Here is a 21794-nt window from a genome sequence, read left to right as displayed (position 1 = left end):
AGAAATTTCTTTCCTTTAGACCAGATGTGTTGTAAATTGGAGAAGGATCTATTAGCTTAAATTTCGGACACTGAAATAGACTTGCGCTATTTATCGCGTTGCCACCTCTTCGCCTGCTAAAATAACACTTATCGTGTGATTTGAGTTACGTGGGCGTACCCAGACGCTCCGTTGCGTAATATACGCTGCGTGCGTCAGCCTTTGAGTTGCGTGCGCGAGTCTCAGCCTTTTGTTAGAGACACGTGTACGCAATGCAGATATCCACCGTAACACAACTAACACGTTTATCAATGTAGATGATCCTTGATCATCTACCGAGCACCACACCAATCTCTCCTTGTATCTTTAGGTAGAGCTGCGTGCGTGCTTTGCAATTTATCCCTTAATGTATTACTTTTACACTTTAACTATGAAATAGCGACAAATCTCTCTTAGCACGTTTATCAATTATAAAATGGCAAACAGGAGAGTGATATATGAAAATACACGAATAAAAAGAAATGCAGATATGCGTGTGTGCGTACGCAAGATAGAAATAATCAGTTTTAAAAGACACTAGCGTGTTGTTCTTACCTCCGGTTCCGGATTCCCTCAGCACCCTTTACTAAGCGAAGCAGACGCTTATCCAGACAGCACTGCGAGGAATATGATCTCCCGCCCTTTGCTGATGGATAATGTCTGCTGGAATTACCTAGCAGAGATATGTGAAGGACGGACGAGCCGCCAATTGATAAAGCTAAATATTTATCTTACTTAAAACCCTTTAAGAGGTCTAAGAACACAGTACGCTATTTACGTATGGTATACCGTAAGGGCACGCACGTTGCGTAACAATCGCTTAGCCGTAGTCGAGACGCTCGAGCGTCACGTTCGCTTACGGCCAAGGGATCACAGGCAGGCACGATATAGGCTGCCGACTAGATAAAGCCAAATATTTATCCTATTTAACACACTATACAGAGGTTAAGAAACACTGTACGCAACCGGCGCACGAGGTACCGTAAGGGTACGCTCTTAGCGTAGCGGACGCTGTATCGGGAGCGAGCCGCTCGAGCGACACAAACGCTCGCGAGAATACGCTGTTGGTATCGGGCACACTATAGGTGAGCGACTACCGTAATGCTACGCTATCAGCGTAGCGGACGCTCGAGACCACGAGGAGATAACGAGCGGCGCAGACGCTCACAAGATAACAATCAGTAGGCCTTGAATGTAACACACAGAAATGATATTCTTATACTGTAAACCCTTTTGTAGTGATAAGGTGAAAATCCAACACAGTTTAAGCTGGTTTACACTAAAGCTGTTTGAGCGATAGAGACGCTCCTATTACCCACTGCAATAAACACACAATACCGGTCTAAGGGTCTAACGCCTTTTAAGGAAATGAATGAACGTTCAAAAAGAATAATACAATACAAGTCATACACTACAATATAACATAGACTACCTAACCAGATAACTACACAGGAAATACAATATCAGTACAATAACTATATAAGAGAAACGAGAGAGAGAGAGAGAGAGAGAGAGAGAGATATGGCTCAGAATAACAAGGAAAGACAATATGATTGCGGAGAAAACTTACGCACAAAGGGGAACGATCGCATGCGCCTCTGGACATCCAGCTCCCGATTATCAGCAATGAGAACCGTTGAAGAGTGAGAGCTGGATGTGATCGGCTTGTCTATTTATGCCCCACACACAATACAATTCAATGGTCCCTACAATCTCATTGTTCATTGGACACAGGAATTCGTCTTCGGACTAAAACAAAAGGTCATAGGTTGATTCATACAGGTGGGCTGTGACTACTTCCAACTGCTCAGGTGGGTGGGAAACTAGGTTTCCCGCCGCATGGATAAGTAAGTGCAAATAATAGTAAATGGACATAAACTTCTTATGTCCATAACTATTCGCACGAGCGATTAATCCGCTTCAAACTAACACCGGAATATTGCTAATTAAATACTCTTCCGATGAATACTAAACACCACTGTATAATCCTTGTCTGACCCCCTGTATCAGAAAAAGAGGGATCTCTCTGTCCACGAACATGCTACATTAACTAAACTTTCAGAATCTATCAAAGGGACCATGATCTACAAAATACATTATATGGTTAAAATATGTAACGATTGAGTCGCACGCTACGCACACATAAACTCTACCGTAAATGCACATCCCGTGTGCCTGCGGGTGCACGTAACAGCGGGTATGCGCACGCACGGGAGAGCGTACGCATGCGCAGAGCGGACATGTATGAGGTGCAAATATGGTAGTGTGCATAGTGATATTTTTCTGACTTTGACACCCTCCTGCAACAGGGAACGGGGTATTATTCCACACTGTTGTGGTACCGAAGCCGGACGGCTCGGTGAGACCGATTCTAAATCTAAAATCTTGAACACTTACATACGGAGGTTCAAATTCAAGATTGAGTCACTCAGAGCAGTGATTGCGAACCTGGAAGAAGGGGACTACATAATGTCTCGGGACATCAAGGATGCTTACCTTCATGTCCCAATTTACCCTTCTCACCAAGGGTACCTCAGGTTTATGGTACAGAACTGTCACTATCAGTTTCAGACGCTGCCGTATGGATGGTCCACGGCACCCCGGGTCTTTACCAAGGTAATGGCCGAAATGATGATACTCCTTCGAAGGAAGGGAATTTTAGTTATCCCTTACTTGGACGATTCCCTGATAAGGGTAAGATCCAGGGAACAGTTGGAGGTCGGTGTAGCACTATCTCAGGTAGTGTTGCGGCAGCGCGATGGGATTCTCAATATTCCAAAATCGCAGCTGATTCCGACGACTCGTCTTCTGTTCCTAGGGATGATCCTGGACACAGTCCAGAAAAAGGTGTTTCTCCCGGAGGAGAAAGTCAGGGAGTTATCCGAGCTAGTCGGGAACCTTCTATAACCGAGCCAAGTCTCAGTACATCAATGAAATGGTTCTGGGGAAAATGGTGGCTTCCTACGAAGCAATCTCATTCGGCAGATTCCACGCAAGAACTTTCCAGTGGGACCTGCTGGACAAATGGTCCGGGTCGCATCTTCAGATGCATCAGCGGATAACCCTGTCACCAAGCACAAGGGTGTCTCTCCTGTGGTGGTTGCAGAGTGCTCATCTTCTAGAGGGCCGCACATTCAGGACTGGGTCCTGGTGACCACGGACATAAATATCCTGAAGCTAAGGGCCATTTACAATGCTCTAAGCTCAGCAAGACCTCTGCTTCAAGGTCACCCGGAGTTGATCCATTGGGACAACATCACGGCAGTCACCCACGTAAACAGACAGGGTGACACAAGAAGCAGGAGGGCAATGGCAGAAGCTGCAAGGATTCTTCGCTGGGCGGAAAATCATGTGATAGCACTGTCAGCAGTATTCATTCCGGGAGTGGACAACTGGGAAGCAGACTTCCTCAGCAGACACGACCTCCACCCGGGAGAGTGGGGACTTCACCCAGAAGTCTTCCACATGTTTATAAAACTCGACAAATATTGCGCCAGGTCAAGGGACCCTCAGGCAATAGCTGTAGACGCTCTGGTAACACAGTGGGTGTACCAGTCAGTGTATGTGTTCCCTCCTCTGCCTCTCTTACTCAAGGTACTGAGAATTATAAGATGGAGAGGAGTAAGCACTATATTCGTGGCTCCGGATTGGCCAAGAAGGACTTGGTAACCGGAACTTCAAGAGATGCTCACGGAGGATCCGTGGCCTCTACCTCTAAGAAGGGACCTGCTCCAGCAAGGACCCTGTCTGTTCCAAGACTTACCGCGGCTGCGTTTGACGGCATGGCGGTTGAACGCCGGATCCTGAAGGAGAAAGGCATTCCGGATGAAGTCATTCCTATCCTGATCAAAGCCAGGAAAGATATAACCGCAAAACATTATCACCGCATTTGGCGAAAATATGTTGCGTGGTGCGAGGCCAGTAAGGCCCTGACAGAGGAATTTTCAACTAGGTCGATTCCTACATTTCCTGCAAACAGGAGTGTCTATGGGCCTGAAATGGGGGTCCATTAAGGTTCAAATTTCGGCCCTGTCAATTTTCTTCCAAAAAGAACTAGCTTCAGTCCCTGAAGTTCAGACGTTTGTAAAAGGGGTACTGTATATACAGCCTCCTTTTGTGCCTCCAGTGGCACCTTGGGATCTAAATGTAGTTTTTGGGTTCCAAAAGTCACATTGGTTTGAACCACTTAAATATGTGGAGTTAAAATATCTCACATGGAAAGTGGTCATGCTGTTGGCCCTGGCCTGGGCCAGGTGCGTGTCAGAATTGGCGGCTTTATCCTGTAAAAGCCCTCATCTGATTTTCCATTCGGACAGGGCGGAATTGAGGACTCGTCCTCAGTTTCTCCCTAAGGTGGTTTTCAGCGTTTCACCTGAATCAACCTATTGTGGTGCCTGCGGCTACTAGGGACTTGGAGGACTCCAAGTTGCTAGACGTTGTCAGAGCCCTGGAAATATAGGTTTCCAGGACGGCTGGAGTCAGAAAATCTGACTCGTTGTTTATTCTGTATGCACCCAACAAGCTGGGTGCTCCTGCTTCTAAGCAGACTATTGCTCGTTGGATTTGTAGTACAATTCAGCTTGCACATTCTGTGGCAGGCCTGCCACAGCCAAAATCTGTAAAAGCCCATTCCACAAGGAAGGTGGGCTCATCTTGGGCGGCTGCCCGAGGGGTCTCGGCTTTACAACTTTGCCGAGCTGCTACTTGGTCAGGGGCAAACACGTTTGTAAAATTCTACAAATTTGATACCCTGGCTGAGGAGGACCTGGAGTTCTCTCATTTGGTGCTGCAGAGTCATCCGCACTCTCCCGCCCGTTTGGGAGCTTTGGTATAATCCCCATGGTCCTTACGGAGTCCCCAGCATCCACTAGGACGTCAGAGAAAATAAGAATTTACTTACCGATAATTCTATTTCTCGTAGTCCGTAGTGGATGCTGGGCGCCCATCCCAAGTGCGGATTGTCTGCAATACTGGTACATAGTTATTGTTACCAAAAAATCGGGTTATTGCTGTAGTGAGCCATCTTTTCTAGAGGCTCCTCTGTTATCATGCTGTTAACTGGGTTTAGATCACAAGTTATATGGTGTGATTGGTGTGGCTGGTATGAGTCTTACCCGGGATTCAAAATCCTTCCTTATTGTGTACGCTCGCCCGGGCACAGTATCCTAACTGAGGCTTGGAGGAGGATCATAGGGGGAGGAGCCAGTGCACACCAGGTAGTTCTAAAGCTTTACTTTTGTGCCCAGTCTCCTGCGGAGCCGCTATTCCCCATGGTCCTTACGGAGTCCCCAGCATCCACTACGGACTACGAGAAATAGAATTATCGGTAAGTAAATTCTTCTTTTTTCTTAAAGTACTGTATGGCTCAATAAGAAAATTCCACAGTCCTGTATTTGAGTATACACAAATATGTATTAGTGATGCAGACGTGTTCATTTACCTGTCAGTAACATAATTACAGCCTATTTCAAGAACTACAATTAGTTGTTTTCTGGGTGTAGTAGGAAGGTAATGTGTGTGTGTCTGTGTAAAGCTGGGTACATACTGGCCTATATAACCGGTGTTAATTGAATGATATATCGTGTCTGCCAGTTATATGTCTATGAACAATGTCGTTCACCGACATATCTGAGTAAATGTATTATAGCGGCACGATCCCGAGGTGAAGCAGGAAGGAACATTGACAAGATGTATAAACATCTTGTCTGCCGAAGGTGGGGGGGGGGGCAAAATTTCCCCCCTCCGGCGATGTCCACCGAGCACCCAGCACTTCAGCTCAGTGCTGATGCGCTGTGTCTCTCTGCCCGGCTCCTCTGCGCATGCGTGGGAGCTTGGTACTCAAGCGAGATCCCCTGCGCAGTCTGGAGCTGGCACCCGCCACAGCCAGGGACAACGCTGTCCCTGCTGTGGTGTATGGGCATCGCCACCTGCAGCTGACGAAATCAACAGCTGCAGGTGTCGGAAAGGTCAGCGATGCTGATCGATCATACACTGCCCCCTCATATCGGCCTGTTATTTCTTAGATAGCAGCGCTGATATGGACCGGGGCACCCCTGTCACTGTACCCGCACCGCCGCAGTAATACATGGGGGGAAAAGTGGTATCGGTGCACATAACGTGCGCTGATACTGCTTCTCCCCTATATTGACTGACCATTGTGTCGACTCGGCTCATATCGCATGCTGTGCGTATGGGTGGTCAGCCGACCATCCGTATACTTGCTGCAGAGGCCGCTGGTGACTGACATGTCAACTAACGCTGGTGACTGACATGTCAACTAAAAGGGCACGTGTAAATGCCCACCCAGTTGTGACGTCAGGCAGGACACATCGGGCCAAACGATTGGTAAGTGTGTATGCACTTACTGAACGTCAGATAGGTTGGAGGATCAGCTGAATGGCCGATCTGTCTGTTTAGTTTGTGCCCAGTATACCTCTCGTTTCTCTGTAACACTACTTATCAAACCAAATGCAAAATTCTGTTTCTTCTATGATCTGCAGTAAGGGCCTGCTGCTGACACTTTACAGTTTCCAGGTGTGCCAATGCTCTAAAGAAGAGTGTAAAATGGATACTCTTAAATAAAAAGCAAAAAAGGGTCATATTTTTGGGTCCTGTATACTGTAAATCAATGGTTGGTTCACATCAGGTGAGGCTTGTTTATTTTTTGGCAGAAAACTAGTTTAAATTTCCAGAACAAAACCCAGACATATACAGATGTGTCCTCATACACCTAGCCTCAATGCACTGTGGTACGCATGAGCTGTGCTGAGCGATGTAACGCCGTTTTACGCTCAAATGTGCTTCTTAGTTGCAATCGGATGCGACAAAAGCTTTTCATGCGACTGTACTGTACCGATTAATTTGACATGCAACACTTGTATATCTGTGCGACTAAGTCTGAATCTGTATACGAAGCACAACCGAACTTGCCATGAAAAAAAGCTGCGGCCGCTGTGTTGTACCACTTCATATACAGATTCAGACTCGGTCGCACACAGATATACAAGTGTCGCATATCCAATTATTCGCTGCAGTCATGTGAAGCAGTTTTGTTGCATCATATTGAGATTAAGACACACATTCAAACGGAAAGACGCTGTGTCGCATGTAACCTGCCTCACTGAGAAGGGATGTTTGGCGTGACTATAGCAATAGTGTATAAGAACACATCTGTATCTTGGCTGCAAGCCCCTCTTCTTGAGTATCTGAACAGCAGAATTGCAGCATTCAGTACCCCTGCTATTTGTGCCATGCGTAACTTCCCCCAACTGCATAAGAATGAACATTCGATGCAGAGTCTGGCAAATGGCATAGCTAACCATTGGCCTTCTGCTGTTTGGAGTGAGGGTGCTTACTGATAGACGCTGTGCCACGGTGGAGTTCTTTACAACGAGAGGCTGTTGATGGTAATGAAAGACTACAGTTCGTTATAGGATAGGAATTGGAAAAATTGTCTCACCCTATGTTGCTGGCTCCTAATCCCTCTATTCTCCTCTGGTACCCAATATGCATCAACAAGAGCTGCTGTTCACAATTAATCACCGTAAATGACGCTTCCTCTTGCAGGTTCTACAAATCATTTGTATTGGTGCCAACGTGTTGCTTATAGGAGGTAAAGAATATCCTCTTTATAGAAAACTTGACACTGTGATGTGTAGCGATTGTTCCTTCTTTTCTTTCTGGATCCAAACTTTCAGCCAATCAGGAGGCGAGCTGTAATAGCGCCCGAGATTACCAGAGGTGCTGGGCGATTTCACTTTCTTTAAAGCTGCAGTCATTTACCATGGCATGGTTTTGCCTTGTAAATGACTGGCGCTGTAAGAAAACGTCCAACATCCCGCACCTCCGGCAGTCTCGGACGCTATTACATCTCGCCTTGAGTATCTTCTCAGTGGTTATACTGCCAGCAGCCTTCAGCGATGGGCTAAGCCAGTTGGCCATAGGTTTTTAAAATTTTTCGAATCAATTATATCTCCCCAGCTATGTATATACTAACTTTGTATGTGAGATAATCTCTTTGCACACTGTTATCTGTTTAGAATATGAATGAAGCCTCTTCTCTGCTCAGCGCAACCTGCAACACATTTATCACCACCCTTGAAGAATGTGTAAAAATAGCAAATGCCAAATTTAAGCCGGAAATGTATCAGCTGCCTCCTCCTGAGTCTCCAGTGTCTGCGGTGTCTCCTTCACCTGTACAAATGGTAATAAGTAACTTGTTTCACATCCACCTGCTCCGTATGATGAAATAAATCATTGTATGTAAGTGTATTTCTAGGGTCAGATTAATTAGCCACGAGGTTCCATCACACACATTCCCGTTTATTACGGTAGGAAAGTCTCACTTTCTTCTCTGCTCGTACCTTTATGGGACATCAGATATCACAAGCAAGGTTTTCCTCCATATATAGTCTACAGTGTGTTCTCACGTAGGGTTCTCTGGGGAATCCTTAGTACCCTTACTAGGAGGTGATCACGTTACTTCACACCACCTTGCAGGTATACCGTATATACTCGAGTATAAGCCGACTTTTTCAGCACTTTTTTTTGTGCTGAAAAAGCCACCTCGGCTTATACTCGAGTCAGTGACAGGCAGAGGCAGAGCAGTGTGAAGGAGGGACACGAAGCGCACAGTGCGCGGCTCTCCTGTGTCCCTCCTGCATCTCCGGCGGCAGCAGCGGCGGTTCTATTACAGGAAGTACCCGTTCGTGACCTCTGATCACGAACCGGCACTTCCTTTAATAGACCTGCCGCGGCCGCCGAAGATGCAGGAGGGACACAGGAGAGGCGCGTGCTGTGCGCTTCGTGTCCCTCCAGAAGACAGCGCGGGAACGACGGAGGGGTAAGTAACAACACTGTGGGGCATACCTGGCACTTGGGGAGGGAGCATATCTGGCAGCATGAGGGGGTATATGTGGCAGCATGAGGGGACGTATCTGGCAGCATGAGGGGACATATCTGGCAGCATGAGGGGGTATATGTGGCATCATGAGGGGACATATCTGGCAGCATGAGGGGACATATCTGGCAGCATGAGGGGGCATATCTGGCAGCATGAGGGGGCATATCTGGCAGCATGAGGGGGCATATGTGGCAGCATGAGGAAACATATCTGGCAGCATGAGGGGACGTATCTGGCAGCATGAGGGGACATATCTGGCAGCATGAGGGGGCATATCTGGCAGCATGAGGGGGCATATGTGGCAGCATGAGGGTCATATGTGGCAGCATGAGGGTCATATGTGGCAGCATGAGGGACATATGTGGCAGCATGAGGGCATATCTGGCACATCAGGCACTGTGGGGCATATCTGGCACTGTGGGCATATCTGGCAGTGTGGGGGCATATCTGGCAGTGTGGGGGCATATCTGGCAGTGTGGGGGCATATCTGGCACTGTGGGGGCATATCTGGCACTGTGGGGGCATATCTGGCACTGTGGCGGCATATCTGGCACTGTGGGGGCATATCTGGCAGTATGAGGGCATATCTGGCACTGTGGGGGCATATCTGGCAGTATGAGGGCATATCTTGCACTGTGGGGGCATATCTGGCACTGTGGGGGCATATCTGGCACTGTGGGGGCATATCTGGCAGTATGAGGGCATATCTGGCACTGAGGGCTGTGTACGGCTAGAGCTGCATTTCCCACCCTAGGCTTATACTCGAGTCAATAAGTTTTCCCAGGTTTTTGTGGTAGAATTAGGTGCCTCGGCTTATATTCGGGTCGACTTATACTCGAGTATATACGGTACTTTTTTAAATGCATGTAATTGAAAAGATTGTCCTACATTTAGCCAGGCTAAAGCTAGGTACACACTGTCCAATGTTTTTTTTTAGTCAACAATCGGGGCAATTATTCAGCAAATCATCCCAACAATCGGGGCGATTTTTCGGAAATTGTAAGGCCCCAATATCTGAGATACCCACCAAGTGTTTTAAATACATAAATAAAAGTAATCGATTTTCTGCCATACCACACTGAATTTGCATATCCACACCCACAATGAGGAAAAGTTGGAAAAAGATTATTGAAAATGCTAACACACTGCCTAATATCGGGAAATTGAGGCCAAGCTTTTCTGTCTTGGCTTACTGATGATCGAAGGAGCATGTTTGTGACCGTGATTTCTCCAGTTTATTGGTGAAACTTCAAAATAATCATTCATACACCCTGTACAGTAAAACAGGCTGAGCACCTGATAATTGCCGAATTTGTCCAATAATTTTCTGGTGTGTACAGATGTTTGGCCTCAAATAGATCCCTTATGAGCCGGTCTGTTCATTGAGATATATTTAAATGTACTTAGTGGTGGACATAGTATTCAATGCCAGTTGGATGCTAATTTATCAATGCAGGAAACACATTTTTAGTCTAGAATGATCAGTGATTCCCAAATTTGGTCCTCAGAACCCCACACAGGTCACGTTTTCCAGATCACCAGGCAGGTGCACTTGTGTATCGCCAGCTGTCATATTTTGGAAATCCACAGGTGACCTGGAAAACATGAACTGTTGAACTCCTTGAGGACCGAGTTTGGGAACCACTGTTCAAGATGTACCAAGTCATAAAAATGGTTTCTACATATCATCTAGAGTATATCAAGTGTTTTTTTTTTTTTTTCAAAACGGACTATTTTGTTGGGTTTTGCCATAGGTATCCGGATGTTAGATTGACAGTGAACTGGTTGACGGTCAATAGGTTGACATGCATTAGGGCGACAGGTACAAAAGATCACACACAAATGGTCGACAGATTTTTTTTGGGGGGTTTTCTCAACATTTGCTTTATATACTATCCACATGGACATTGATTGGGAATAGTAACCTTGCCTGAGATGCGAGCCCGCGAGGGTAAACGTTTGTAGTGATGATGGTCACATAGTATGGAATATACAAGATTTGACCCCCAAAAAATGGGGAAAAAAACCCTGTATCAAAATTTTTCACTCTGTCGACCTTTTGTGTGCTCAAAATAGTTCCTGCAGCAGAGTCCGTCTCCTGTGGTTTTACTAGTTGGAAGAGGAAACGTTGGGCTCCAAACTTGGTAATTTTATTTTAGGAATGTGCATTCCCGCTAGCTGGAGCTCCAGTGTTGCTTTTATAAACTAGTTCAGAGTTTCCTAAACTCCGCCATTCCAGTCCCGGCTTTAATGATATCCATGCTTGAGCACAGGGTACTTAATTAGTACCTCAGTCATTTGATTTAACCATCTTACCCCAACTATGGATATCCTGAAAACATGGACTGTAATGGTAGAGATTGGGAAACTCTGGTCTAGTTGAAATAAGGGGGAACGGTGAGTGAAAAGACCCATAGCAATTAGCATTCAAAGATGCACTTCAGCTGGTCTTCCCAATCTGCCCTCGATTGCCATTTAAAGATGACTGAAGTCATTGTACTGTATTACAGGTACTGCAAAGAGAACCCCTAGTAATCTGGTTCTAACAGCTGTACAGTATATTACACTGGTAGTAGTGGCGTTTTAAGGATTTAGGGGCAGATGTATTAACCTGGAGAAGGCATAAGGAAGTGATAAACCAGTGATATGAGCAAGGTGATAAAGGCACCAGCCAATCAGATCCTAACTGTTAATTTACATATTGGAGCTGATTGGCTGGTGCCTTTATAACCTTGCACAGATCACTGGTTTATCACTTCCTTATGCCTTCTCCAGGTTAATACATCTGCCCCTTAGTTCAGTGAGGGCTAGAAACAGCATGAGCAGCGCTGGACTTGTACCTGTAGGCCTCTGCCTCATGTTCCAGTCCTGGACTCCTCAATTCCTCCCAGCACGCTGACGGCAATCCTGTTTTACAGAATTTGAATGACCCTGTTAAAATCTGCAGAATTACCAAATGTAATTATTGCTTAAATGATTTTTGTTTTCATTTTTAAGATGAAGAGATCCATGAGCCACCCAGGCACCCATACTACAGACAGGTTAGTAGTAAAAACTAGTTCACAATTTCTCACCACTTTCCCAGTAATTATATAGAAATGTGTGATTCCCAGCATGCGTGGCGGGTATACATTTCACTGTATGCAGATGAGTGCTGAAGAATGTTCTAAATTAAAGTATGTCATGTAGATTGCATAATATCAGTTAAATACAAGGGCACGGCCGACATTTCAAAGAAGAAGTGCATCATGCAATGATCTGTTTGTATTTTAGGTATAACTGTTCTACAAAGGAACCTGTATCCTCATTGCGTCGGGCGTCTCACAGGAGGAAAAGTGTGTACTCCGATACAGAAACTGCCAGTGATGGGCCGGTGGAAGATGTAGATAGTAAGCTCTTGTTTATTTATACATATCAGGGTATATAAAGTGCACATGGCTTCCTAAGCCTTTCTGCTGGTTCCTAGCATCTGTGTAGTTTATAATGACAGTCACACTTTGTAAACATGCAGATTCTTTTCTTTGGAATAATGAAAACTGCAAAAAGGCTTCAGCTACATAGAGCTTGAATTACAGTAATAAAACAATAGATTTGCATGTTAGTGGTATACGATACAGATCTTTGGAACCAGGAGGAATACACCGTCCATCCCAATGGGGCTAATTGGGATCCTGAAGGATCTGCGTCCTGATGTTCATTACTTTGCGCATGCCCAGGACTTGTTCTGCACGTGTGCAAATGGGTCCTGCGAGACAGGACGCAGTACGGCATGAGAATATGAGCGATTGACAGAATGATGCCGTTTGGAGGGGGCGTCGACTGCCTCTGTTTGTGAAAATAAGGTGTGTCGCTGCTGTTTAGCGGGAGGAAGAGGCAAGGGATCTCTGTCACTGAACAAGGATCTGCAACAGGCGGCTTGCGCAACACCATATGTGCCGCGAGCCGCCTGATGTTGCTGTAGTGATCCGATGCTGCCTCTTAGGACGTCGGTCGGATCACTACTGCAGCAGGAGGTGTCTGCTTGTAATAGTTGCCTCCTGCTGCCTCACCATACAGCGCTATCACTGCTGCTTACAAGGAGGTGTTGGTAACTCCAGCCACATCTGAATTAGCCCCAGTATACATTGCAGACACTATTCTACACCCCCCTTTTCAATGCAGAATGCAAGTCTCCAATGGCTGTATGTTGCAATGCGCCCATGGTGGCTGCAAAGTGAGGTGCGGCCCCATGCCTCCGTTGGTATACAAGTACGTAAATCCATGTGCCCCTCCATTGATTGGATTTTTGGATCTCTATACACTGGCACCTCCTGTGATCTTCAGGGGGTAACCCCAGGATGCTGGGGACTCCGTAAGGACCATGGGGTATAGACGGGTTCCGCAGGAGACATGGGCACTATAAAGAACTTTTAGTATGGGTGTGCACTGGCTCCTCCCTCTATGCCCCTCCTCCAGACCTCAGTTAGATTTTGTGCCCAGAGGAGATAGGGTGCATTACAGGGAGCCCTCCTGAGTTTCTCTGAAAATAATTTTGTTAGGTTTTTTATTTTCAGGGAGCACTGCTGTCAACAGGCTCCCTGTATCGTGGGACTGAGGAGAGAGAAGCAGACCTACTTCAGTGATAGCCTCTGCTTCTTAGGCTACTGGACACCATTAGCTCCAGAGGGAGTCGGAACGCGGATCCCCCCGCCGTTCGTCCCAGAGCCGCGCCGCCGTTCTCCTCGCAGAGCCGGAAGATAGAAGCCGGGTGAGTATGAGAAGATAAGAATACTTCAAGGCGGCAGAAGACAGCAGATCTTCACTGAGGTAAGCGCGCAGCAGTAACGCTGCGCGCCATTGCTCCCACACGTTACACACACGGAGGGCACTGATGGGTGCAGGGCGCAGGGGGGGCGCCCTGGACAGCAATAAACCTCTGACCTGGCTTTAATAAGGGGCATTAAGCTGCGGAGGCATTAAATGCAGAGATCCCCCGCCATTTTTTTAATATTGAAGCGGGACCGAAGCCCGCCGCTGGAGGGGGCGGAGATTGATCCCTCAGCACTAACCAGCGCCATTTTCTCCTCAGAACTCTGCAGAGAAGCTGGCTCCCCGGGCTCTTCCCTGCTGAACTCGGTGACAGAGGGCTGGAAAGAGGGGGGGGGGCACATTTATTGGCGCAGTGATTGTATAACATTGAATATATATATATAAAAGCGCTGTCTGGGATTTATTCCAGTGTCAGTTGGCGCTGGGTGTGTGCTGGCATACTCTCTCTCTGTCTCTCCAAAGGGCCTTGTTGGGAAATTGTCCCCTTATAGATATATCCCTGTGTGTGTGGGGTGTCGGTACGTGCGTGTCGGCATGTCTGAGGCGGAAAGCTCGTCTAAGGAGGAGGTGGAGCAGATGTGTGGTGTGTCTCCGTCGGCAACGCCGACACATGATTGGATGGACATGTGGCACATGTTAAATGCAAGTGTGGCCTCTTTACATAAAAGACTGGACAAAGCAGAGTCCAGGGAGAAAACAGGGAGTCAATCCACAGATTGCACTGGGTCACAGGGCCCTGCAGGGTCTCAGAAACGTCCCCTACAATTGGTTGACACAGGTACCGACACGGGTTCTGACTCCAGTGTCGACTACGATGATGCAAAATTGCACCCAAGGGTGGCAAAAAGTATTCAGTGTATGATTATTGCAATAAAATAGGTTTTACATATCACTGATGACCCCTCTGTCCCTGACATGAGGGTGCGCATGTATAAGGAAAAGAAGCCTGAGGTAACCTTTCCCCCATCCCATGAGCTTAACGAGTTATTTGAAAAAGCTTGGGAAACTCCAAATAAAAAACTGCAGATTCCCAAAAGGGTTCTTATGGCGTATCCTTTCCCTGCACAGGACAGGGTACGTTGGAAATCCTCTCCCAGGGTGGATAAGGCTTTAACACGCTTGTCCAAAAAGGTGACGCTACCATCTCCGGACACGGCAGCCCTCAAGGATCCTGCTGATCGCAGACAGGAAACTACTTTAAAGTCTATTTATGCGCATACAGGTGCTTTGCTCAGTCCGGCTATAGCATCGGCATGGGTGTGTAGTGCAGTTGCAGCGTGGACAGATACCTTGTCAGCTGACCATGATACCCTAGACAGGGATACCATTTTATTGACCTTAGCCCACATTAAAGACGCAGTTTTATATATAAGGGACGCTCAAAGAGACGTTGGGCTGCTGGGTTCCAGGGCCAATGCCATGGCTATTTCTGCGAGACGAGCTCTATGGACCCGCCAATGGACGGGTGATGCAGACTCAAAGAGGCATATGGAGGTTTTACCTTACAAGGGTGAAGTGTTCTTTGGGGAAGGCCTCGCGGACCTGGTTTCCATAGCTACCGCGGGTAAGTCTACCTTTTTACCTTTTGTTCCCCAACAGCAAAAGAAAACTCCAGATGCAGTCCTTTCGTCGCATAAGTCCAGAAGAGGTCAGGGCTCCTCCTTCCTTGCCAGAGGTAAGGGTAGAGGAAAGAGAACGCCTGCTTCGGCTAGTTCCCAGGAGCAGAAGTCCTCCCCGGCTTCTACAAAATCCACCGCATGACGCTGGGGCTCCCGTATAGGAGTCCGCGCCAGTGGGGGCACGCCTTCGACTTTTCAGCCAGATCTGGGTTCTTTCAGACGTGGATCCTTGGGCGATAGAAATTGTTTCACAAGGCTACAAGCTGGAATTCGAAGAAGTGCCCCCTCGCCGATTTTTCAAGTCGGCTTTGCCAGCTTCACCCCCAGAGAGGGAAGTGGTGTTAGCTGCACTTCAAAAGCTGTGTCAACAGCAAGTGGTTGTCAAGGTTCCCCTGGTCCAACAGGGAAAAGGGTACTATTCAACCCTGTTCGTGGTCCCGAAGCCAGATGGTTCAGTCAGACCCATTTTAAATCTCAAATCCCTAAACCTGTACTTGAAAAAGTTCAAATTCAAGATGGAATCGCTCAGAGCTGTGATATCCAGCCTGGAAGGGAGGGATTTTATGGTGTCACTAGACATAAAGGTTGCATACCTTCATGTCCACATATATCCCCCTCATCAGGAGTACCTGAGATTCGCGGTACAGGACTGTCATTACCAGTTTCAGGCGTTGCCGTTTGGGCTTTCCACGGCCCCGAGGATTTTCACCAAGGTCATGGCGGAAATGATGGTGCTCCTGCGCAAGCAGGGAGTCACAATTATCCCATACTTGGACGATCTCCTGATACAGGCGAGTTCGAGAGATCAATTGCTGAAGAGCTTGTCGCTCTCCCTGAGGGTGCTGCAACAGCACGGTTGGATTCTCAATCTGCCAAAGTCACAATTGGTTCCGACGAATCGGCTATCATTCCTAGGCATGATTCTGGACACGGAACAAAAGAGGGTTTTTCTTCCGTTGGAAAAAGCCCAGGATCTCCAAAACATGGTCAGAGACCTGCTAAAACCAAGAAGAGTGTCTGTTCATCAATGCACTCGAGTTCTGGGAAAAATGGTAGCAGCCTACGATGCCATCCCCTTCGGCAGGTTTCATGCGAGGACTTTTCAGTGGGATCTTCTGGACAAGTGGTCCGGATCCCATCTACAAATACAACAGAAAATAACGCTGTCCCCCAGGGCCAGGGTGTGTCTCCTGTGGTGGCTGCAGAGTGCTCACCTTCTAGAGGGTCGCAGGTTCGGCATTCAGGACTGGGTCCTGGTGACCACGGAGGCGAGCCCTCGGGGGTGGGGAGCAGTCACACAAGGAAGAAATTTTCAGGGACTATGGTCAAGCCAGGAGGCTTGTCTACACATAAACATACTGGAATCGAGGGCCATATACAATGGCCTACGACAAGCGGAGAATCTTCTTCGCGACCTGCCGGTTCTGATTCAATCAGACGACGTCACAGCCGTGGCTCATGTAAACCGCCAAGGCGGGACAAAAAGCATGAGTGGCGATGGTGGAAGCCACCAGGATTCTTTGCTGGGCGGAAAATCATGTAAGCGCTCTGTCAGCTGTCTTCATTCCGGGAGTAGACAACTGGGAAGCGGACTTCCTCAGCAGACACGATCTCCATCCAGGAGAGTTGGGACTTCATCAAGAAGTTTTTGCAGAGATAACAAACCTTTGTGGAATTCCTCATAGACATGATGGCGTCACGCCTCAACCAGAAGCTTCGGAGGTATTGTGCCAGGTCTCGGGACCCTCAGGCAGTAGCGATAGACGTCCTGGTGACACCTTGGGTGTTTTGGTCGGTCTATGTGTTCCCTCCTCTTCCTCTCATCTCAAAGATATTGAGAATCGTAAGACAAACAGGAGTACGGACTATACTCATTGTTCCAGATTGGCCTCGAAGGGCCTGGTACTCAGATCTTCAGAATCTGCTCACAGAAGATCCGTGGCCTCTTCCTCTCAGGGAGGACCTGCTACAACAGGGGCCTTGCGTGTTCCACGACTTACCGCGGTTGCGTTTGATGGCATGGCGGTTGAACACCGAATCCTAGCTGGGAAAGGTATTCCAGAGGAAGTCATCCCCACTCTGATAAAGGCTAGGAAGGAGGTGACGGCGAAGCATTATCACCGTATCTGGAGGAAGTATGTATCTTGGTGTGAAGCCAAGAATGCTCCTACGGAAGATTTCCATCTGGGCCGATTTCTCCACTTTCTACAGACAGGAGTGGATATGGGCCTGAAGTTAGGCTCCATTAAGGTACAGATTTCGTCCCTCTCTATATTCTTTCAGAAGGAATTGGCTTCTCTCCCAGAAGTCCAGACGTTTGTGAAGGGAGTGCTGCACATCCAGCCTCCTTTTTTGCCCCCAGTGGCACCGTGGGACCTTAACGTGGTGTTAAGTTTCCTGAAATCTCACTGGTTCGAGCCTCTTCAAAAGGTTGAACTCAAATTTCTCACGTGGAAGGTGGTCATGTTATTGGCCTTGGCATCTGCAAGGCGGGTGTCAGAATTGGCGGCCTTGTCTCACAAGAGCCCCTATTTGATTTTCCATGTGGATAGAGCGGAGTTGAGGACTCGTCCTCAATTTTTACCTAAGGTGGTTTCTTCGTTTCATATGAACCAACCTATTGTGGTGCCTGTGGCTTTGGGGGACTTGGAGGGCTCCAAGTCCCTGGATGTAGTCAGGGCCTTAAAAATTTATGTGGCCAGGACGGCTAAGATTAGGAAAACAGAGGCTCTGTTTGTCCTGTATGCAGCCAACAAGATTGGCGCTCCTACGTCTAATCAGACTATTGCTCGCTGGATCTGTAACACGATTCAGCAGGCTAATTCTACGGCTGGATTGCCGTTACCAAAATCGGTAAAGGCCCATTCCACTAGGAAGGTGGGCTCTTCTTGGGCGGCTGCCCGAGGCATCTTGCATTACAGCTTTGCCGGGCAGCTACTTGGTCGGGTTCAAACACTTTTGCAAAGTTCTACAAGTTTGATACCCTGGCTGATGAGGTCCTTGAGTTTGCTCAGTCGGTGCTGCAGAGTCATCCGCACTCTCCCGTCCGGTTGGGAGCTTTGGTATAAACCCCATGGTCCTTACGGAGTCCCCAGCATCCTCTAGGACGTAAGTGAAAATAAGATTTTAAACCTACCGGTAAATCTTTTCACCTAGTCCGTAGAGGATGCTGGGCGCCCGTCCCAGTGCGGACTTCTTCTGCAAGACTTGTATATAGTCATTGCTTACATAAGGGTTAGGTTACAATTGAGATCGGTCTTTGACTGATACTGTTTTGTTCATACTGTTAACTGGTTGCATATTTTTCAGGTTATATGGTATGATTGGTGTGGGCTGGTATGAATCTTGCCCTTAGATTTACAAAATCCTTTCCTCATATTGTCCATCTCCTCTGGGCACAGTTTCTCTAACTGAGGTCTGGAGGAGGGGCATAGAGGGAGGAGCCAGTGCACACCCATACTAAAAGTTCTTTATAGTGCCCATGTCTCCTGCGGAGTCCGTCTATACCACATGGTCCTTACGGAGTCCCAAGCATCCTCTACGGACTAGGTGAAAAAGATTTACCGGTAGGTTTAAAATCTTATTATGTACATTGACTGTTATCTAGGAATATAGGAAGTTTTTCATCTGTACTGAAAGTGGATATCTGGAGAAGTGGTTTGTTATAGCAAATACATCTCTTTCCCATAGGGTCTATACACTGTCCGAAAGTTGGAATTAATGGTGATTTGCCCCCAGCAAGCAGACTGGAAGACAACAAGGTTAAATCAAAGAAACCATCTGAAGCCGGCGATTCGGCTGCATCTCTCTCTTCCTGAGGCTTGAGAAGAGAGTCTCTAGGTGTTATTACACTTGTGTACGTCCTGCTATGCAAAGGCAGCATGTGTCAGATATTGTGTCATAAAAAAAAAAGTTTGTTGAACCTTTAGATGGATTTCGCTGCACTTTATATGATAATGTAAAAGCAAACTTTGAGGTGAGTTTTATCTTTGTACAGTTTATTCACATAAGTATTTTCCTACTAACTTTCACAGTCTGAATGTGCATTTGCGCTCAAACCGCTGTATAATACATATATAGAATATGCAAATTGTTTTTGTTTTGTTTTTCTCTTTACACCTTTGCAAGAGAGTGACTGGTGAGTAGATAGGCTTCATATGTCAACCGTTTCTTGGGTTGGAATGCCACGTCAAACCACTTTGGGTATATGAAGGTTGCAGCTATACCAGAGTTCATTATTGTGTGCAAGAGTCAGGAAGGCTGTTGCACAGAAGGCATACAAATAATCAGCTTTATCATTTTTGTTTTGTGGGGGAATGTTCTTTCTTTTAAAGTACAGATGCACTGAACGTCTCATTTACACCAAACGTAGCTATTTAGAAGAAATATATATTTCTCTCTCTCTCTCTATATATATATATATATATATATATATAAACGAAGAAAATGGGAGCACTCACCAGTCTTCATTAAAGCAGAAATTTATTGTGAATTCATACCAGACAGAGCATCGACGTTTCGGTCCTCACTTGGACCTTTGTCAAGTGAGGACCGAAACGTCGATGCTCTGTCTGGTATGAATTCACAATAAATTTCTGCTTTAATGAAGACTGGTGAGTGCTCCCATTTTCTTCGTTTGTGTACTATACTGGTGATTCTAATTAGATCTCCAGTCTTGGACGGCACCCCAGCAAGAAATTTGAGAACGTGAGTGTGGACCCAACGCTTGGTATATATATATATATATTTCTTTTTTTTTTTTTTTCTTCTTTATGTGGAGTGAAACATTGGGGCAGATTTATTAAGACTGGAGAAGTGATAAAAGTTGATAAAGCACCAGCCAGTCAGCTCCTAACTGTCCTTTTTCAAACCCAGCCTGTAACTTGACAGTCAGGAGCTGATTGGCTGGTGCGTTATCACCTTCTATTTTATCACTTCTCTAGGCTTAATACATCTGCCCCAGAGCCTGTAAAGCTTGTCCAAAGTGAAAACACAATACAACCGGCATTGAGCAGTAAGATATCTGACGTCACTTCCTGTCATCCAGCGGCTGGTCAAGCACATTGGTAAATGTAGCTTAGAAACTGGAAAAAACGTATTTTAAAGGGGAATGAACCTTTATTGAAAGGATCAAATGTAATTCATGTTTGTCTATGTAGCATACTTTAACGCAAGAAACTACTCATATAGGGCCTTATTCAACTTGGCCCGCTAATGCGATTGCATTGAGCCATGTTTAGGCCCAGTGCACACGCGCAGGTCCTGATCTGCGTATGCGCAGGCTGGCCAGTGCCATCTCATCACATTGATGCCAACGTCTCTGCCTGATTGACAGGCAGAGGTGTTCGCAGGGCGATTAGGGGCAGCGTTGCAGGGGCGTGGTGGTAAAAATGGGGTGGCGGTTTCAGGGCAGCCGCGTGACGTCACACGCGGTCGCTGCAACGTGGAAAATGGTAGAGGCCCGACTGCCTTTGCATCCCGGCTGCGCAGGCACGGTGGTTTTTCTTTATCAGCGATGTGATTGCAGTTAAATATAGATCACATCGCTGGCCGGCATTAGTATGCTGTGCAGCCTTGCTCTGTGCTGGGCGGAGCCCAGCGTGCGAGCGATAGCAAAACTGCAACTGAAGCTGAATAAGGGTCCTACGGGTCTATTTACTAAGCCTTGGATAGCCAATAAGCTCCTATCTGCCATGTCACAGGCTGGGTTTAAAAAATGACAGTTAGGAGCTGATTGGCTGGTACTTTATGTCCGTCCACTTTATCTCCATCCAAGCCGTAAATAGACCCCCTTAGTTCTAAGCCAGCATTTTTGACTACGATTTAGGTTAATTCAACATAAATACTTCTGTTTGACATGTTTATTTAAAATATATCTTCCAATTTTTTTATTATTAGCTTATGTATGCACCCTATAGCCTTTCACCACACAGTATACGATCAAGGGACGATTAAATGTGCCATGGTTAATATGTTCCTGTCACTTACACAAAGAGAAGGAATTTTATGGAAATTCAGTACAAAACTAATGACCTATCTGTTGACATAAATGAGTCACTTTTTACGTCATACCTCACAAAATGGCCACCCCACGATGACAAGTAGCTGGTGGATACATCTTTGAAACTGTTTATGTTGCAGAGCTATGTAAAATAAGTAAATGAGCAAACCAGTGCATTCCTACAGTATTTCTGAAGTTCTATTTATACATATACAGTTTGAGTATCCCATATCCAAATATTCCGAAATACAGACTTTTTTGAGTGAGAGTGAGATAGTGAAACCTTTGTTTTTTGATGACTCAATGTACACAAACTTTGTTTAATACACAAAGTTATTAAAAATATTGTATTAAATGACCTTCAGGCTGTGTGTATAAGGTGTATATGAAACATAAATGATTTGTGTGAATGTACACACACTTTGTTTAATGTACAAAGTTATAA

At 46.5% G+C, this 21794-nt stretch overlaps 1 protein-coding gene across 1 annotated transcript in view; it reads left to right on the top strand.

Moving 5' to 3' along the window:
- Positions 1-19438, top strand: part of PLEKHA3 (pleckstrin homology domain containing A3) — a 65349-nt gene extending 45911 nt beyond the window's left edge. Inside the window, exons 5-8 of the mRNA XM_063933379.1 lie at positions 8058-8222; positions 11918-11961; positions 12194-12309; positions 19039-19438. Of these exons, the coding sequence (XP_063789449.1) occupies positions 8058-8222; positions 11918-11961; positions 12194-12309; positions 19039-19166 (453 nt within the window). The 3' untranslated portion in view covers positions 19167-19438. The remainder of the gene's footprint in view (positions 1-8057; positions 8223-11917; positions 11962-12193; positions 12310-19038) is intronic.
- The last annotated feature ends 2356 nt before the right edge of the window (positions 19439-21794 follow it).

This window comes from Pseudophryne corroboree, chromosome 7 (genome assembly GCF_028390025.1).
Source record: "Pseudophryne corroboree isolate aPseCor3 chromosome 7, aPseCor3.hap2, whole genome shotgun sequence".
Classification (NCBI taxonomy): Eukaryota; Metazoa; Chordata; class Amphibia; order Anura; family Myobatrachidae; genus Pseudophryne; species Pseudophryne corroboree.
This window is presented reverse-complemented; position numbering and strand designations above follow the sequence as displayed.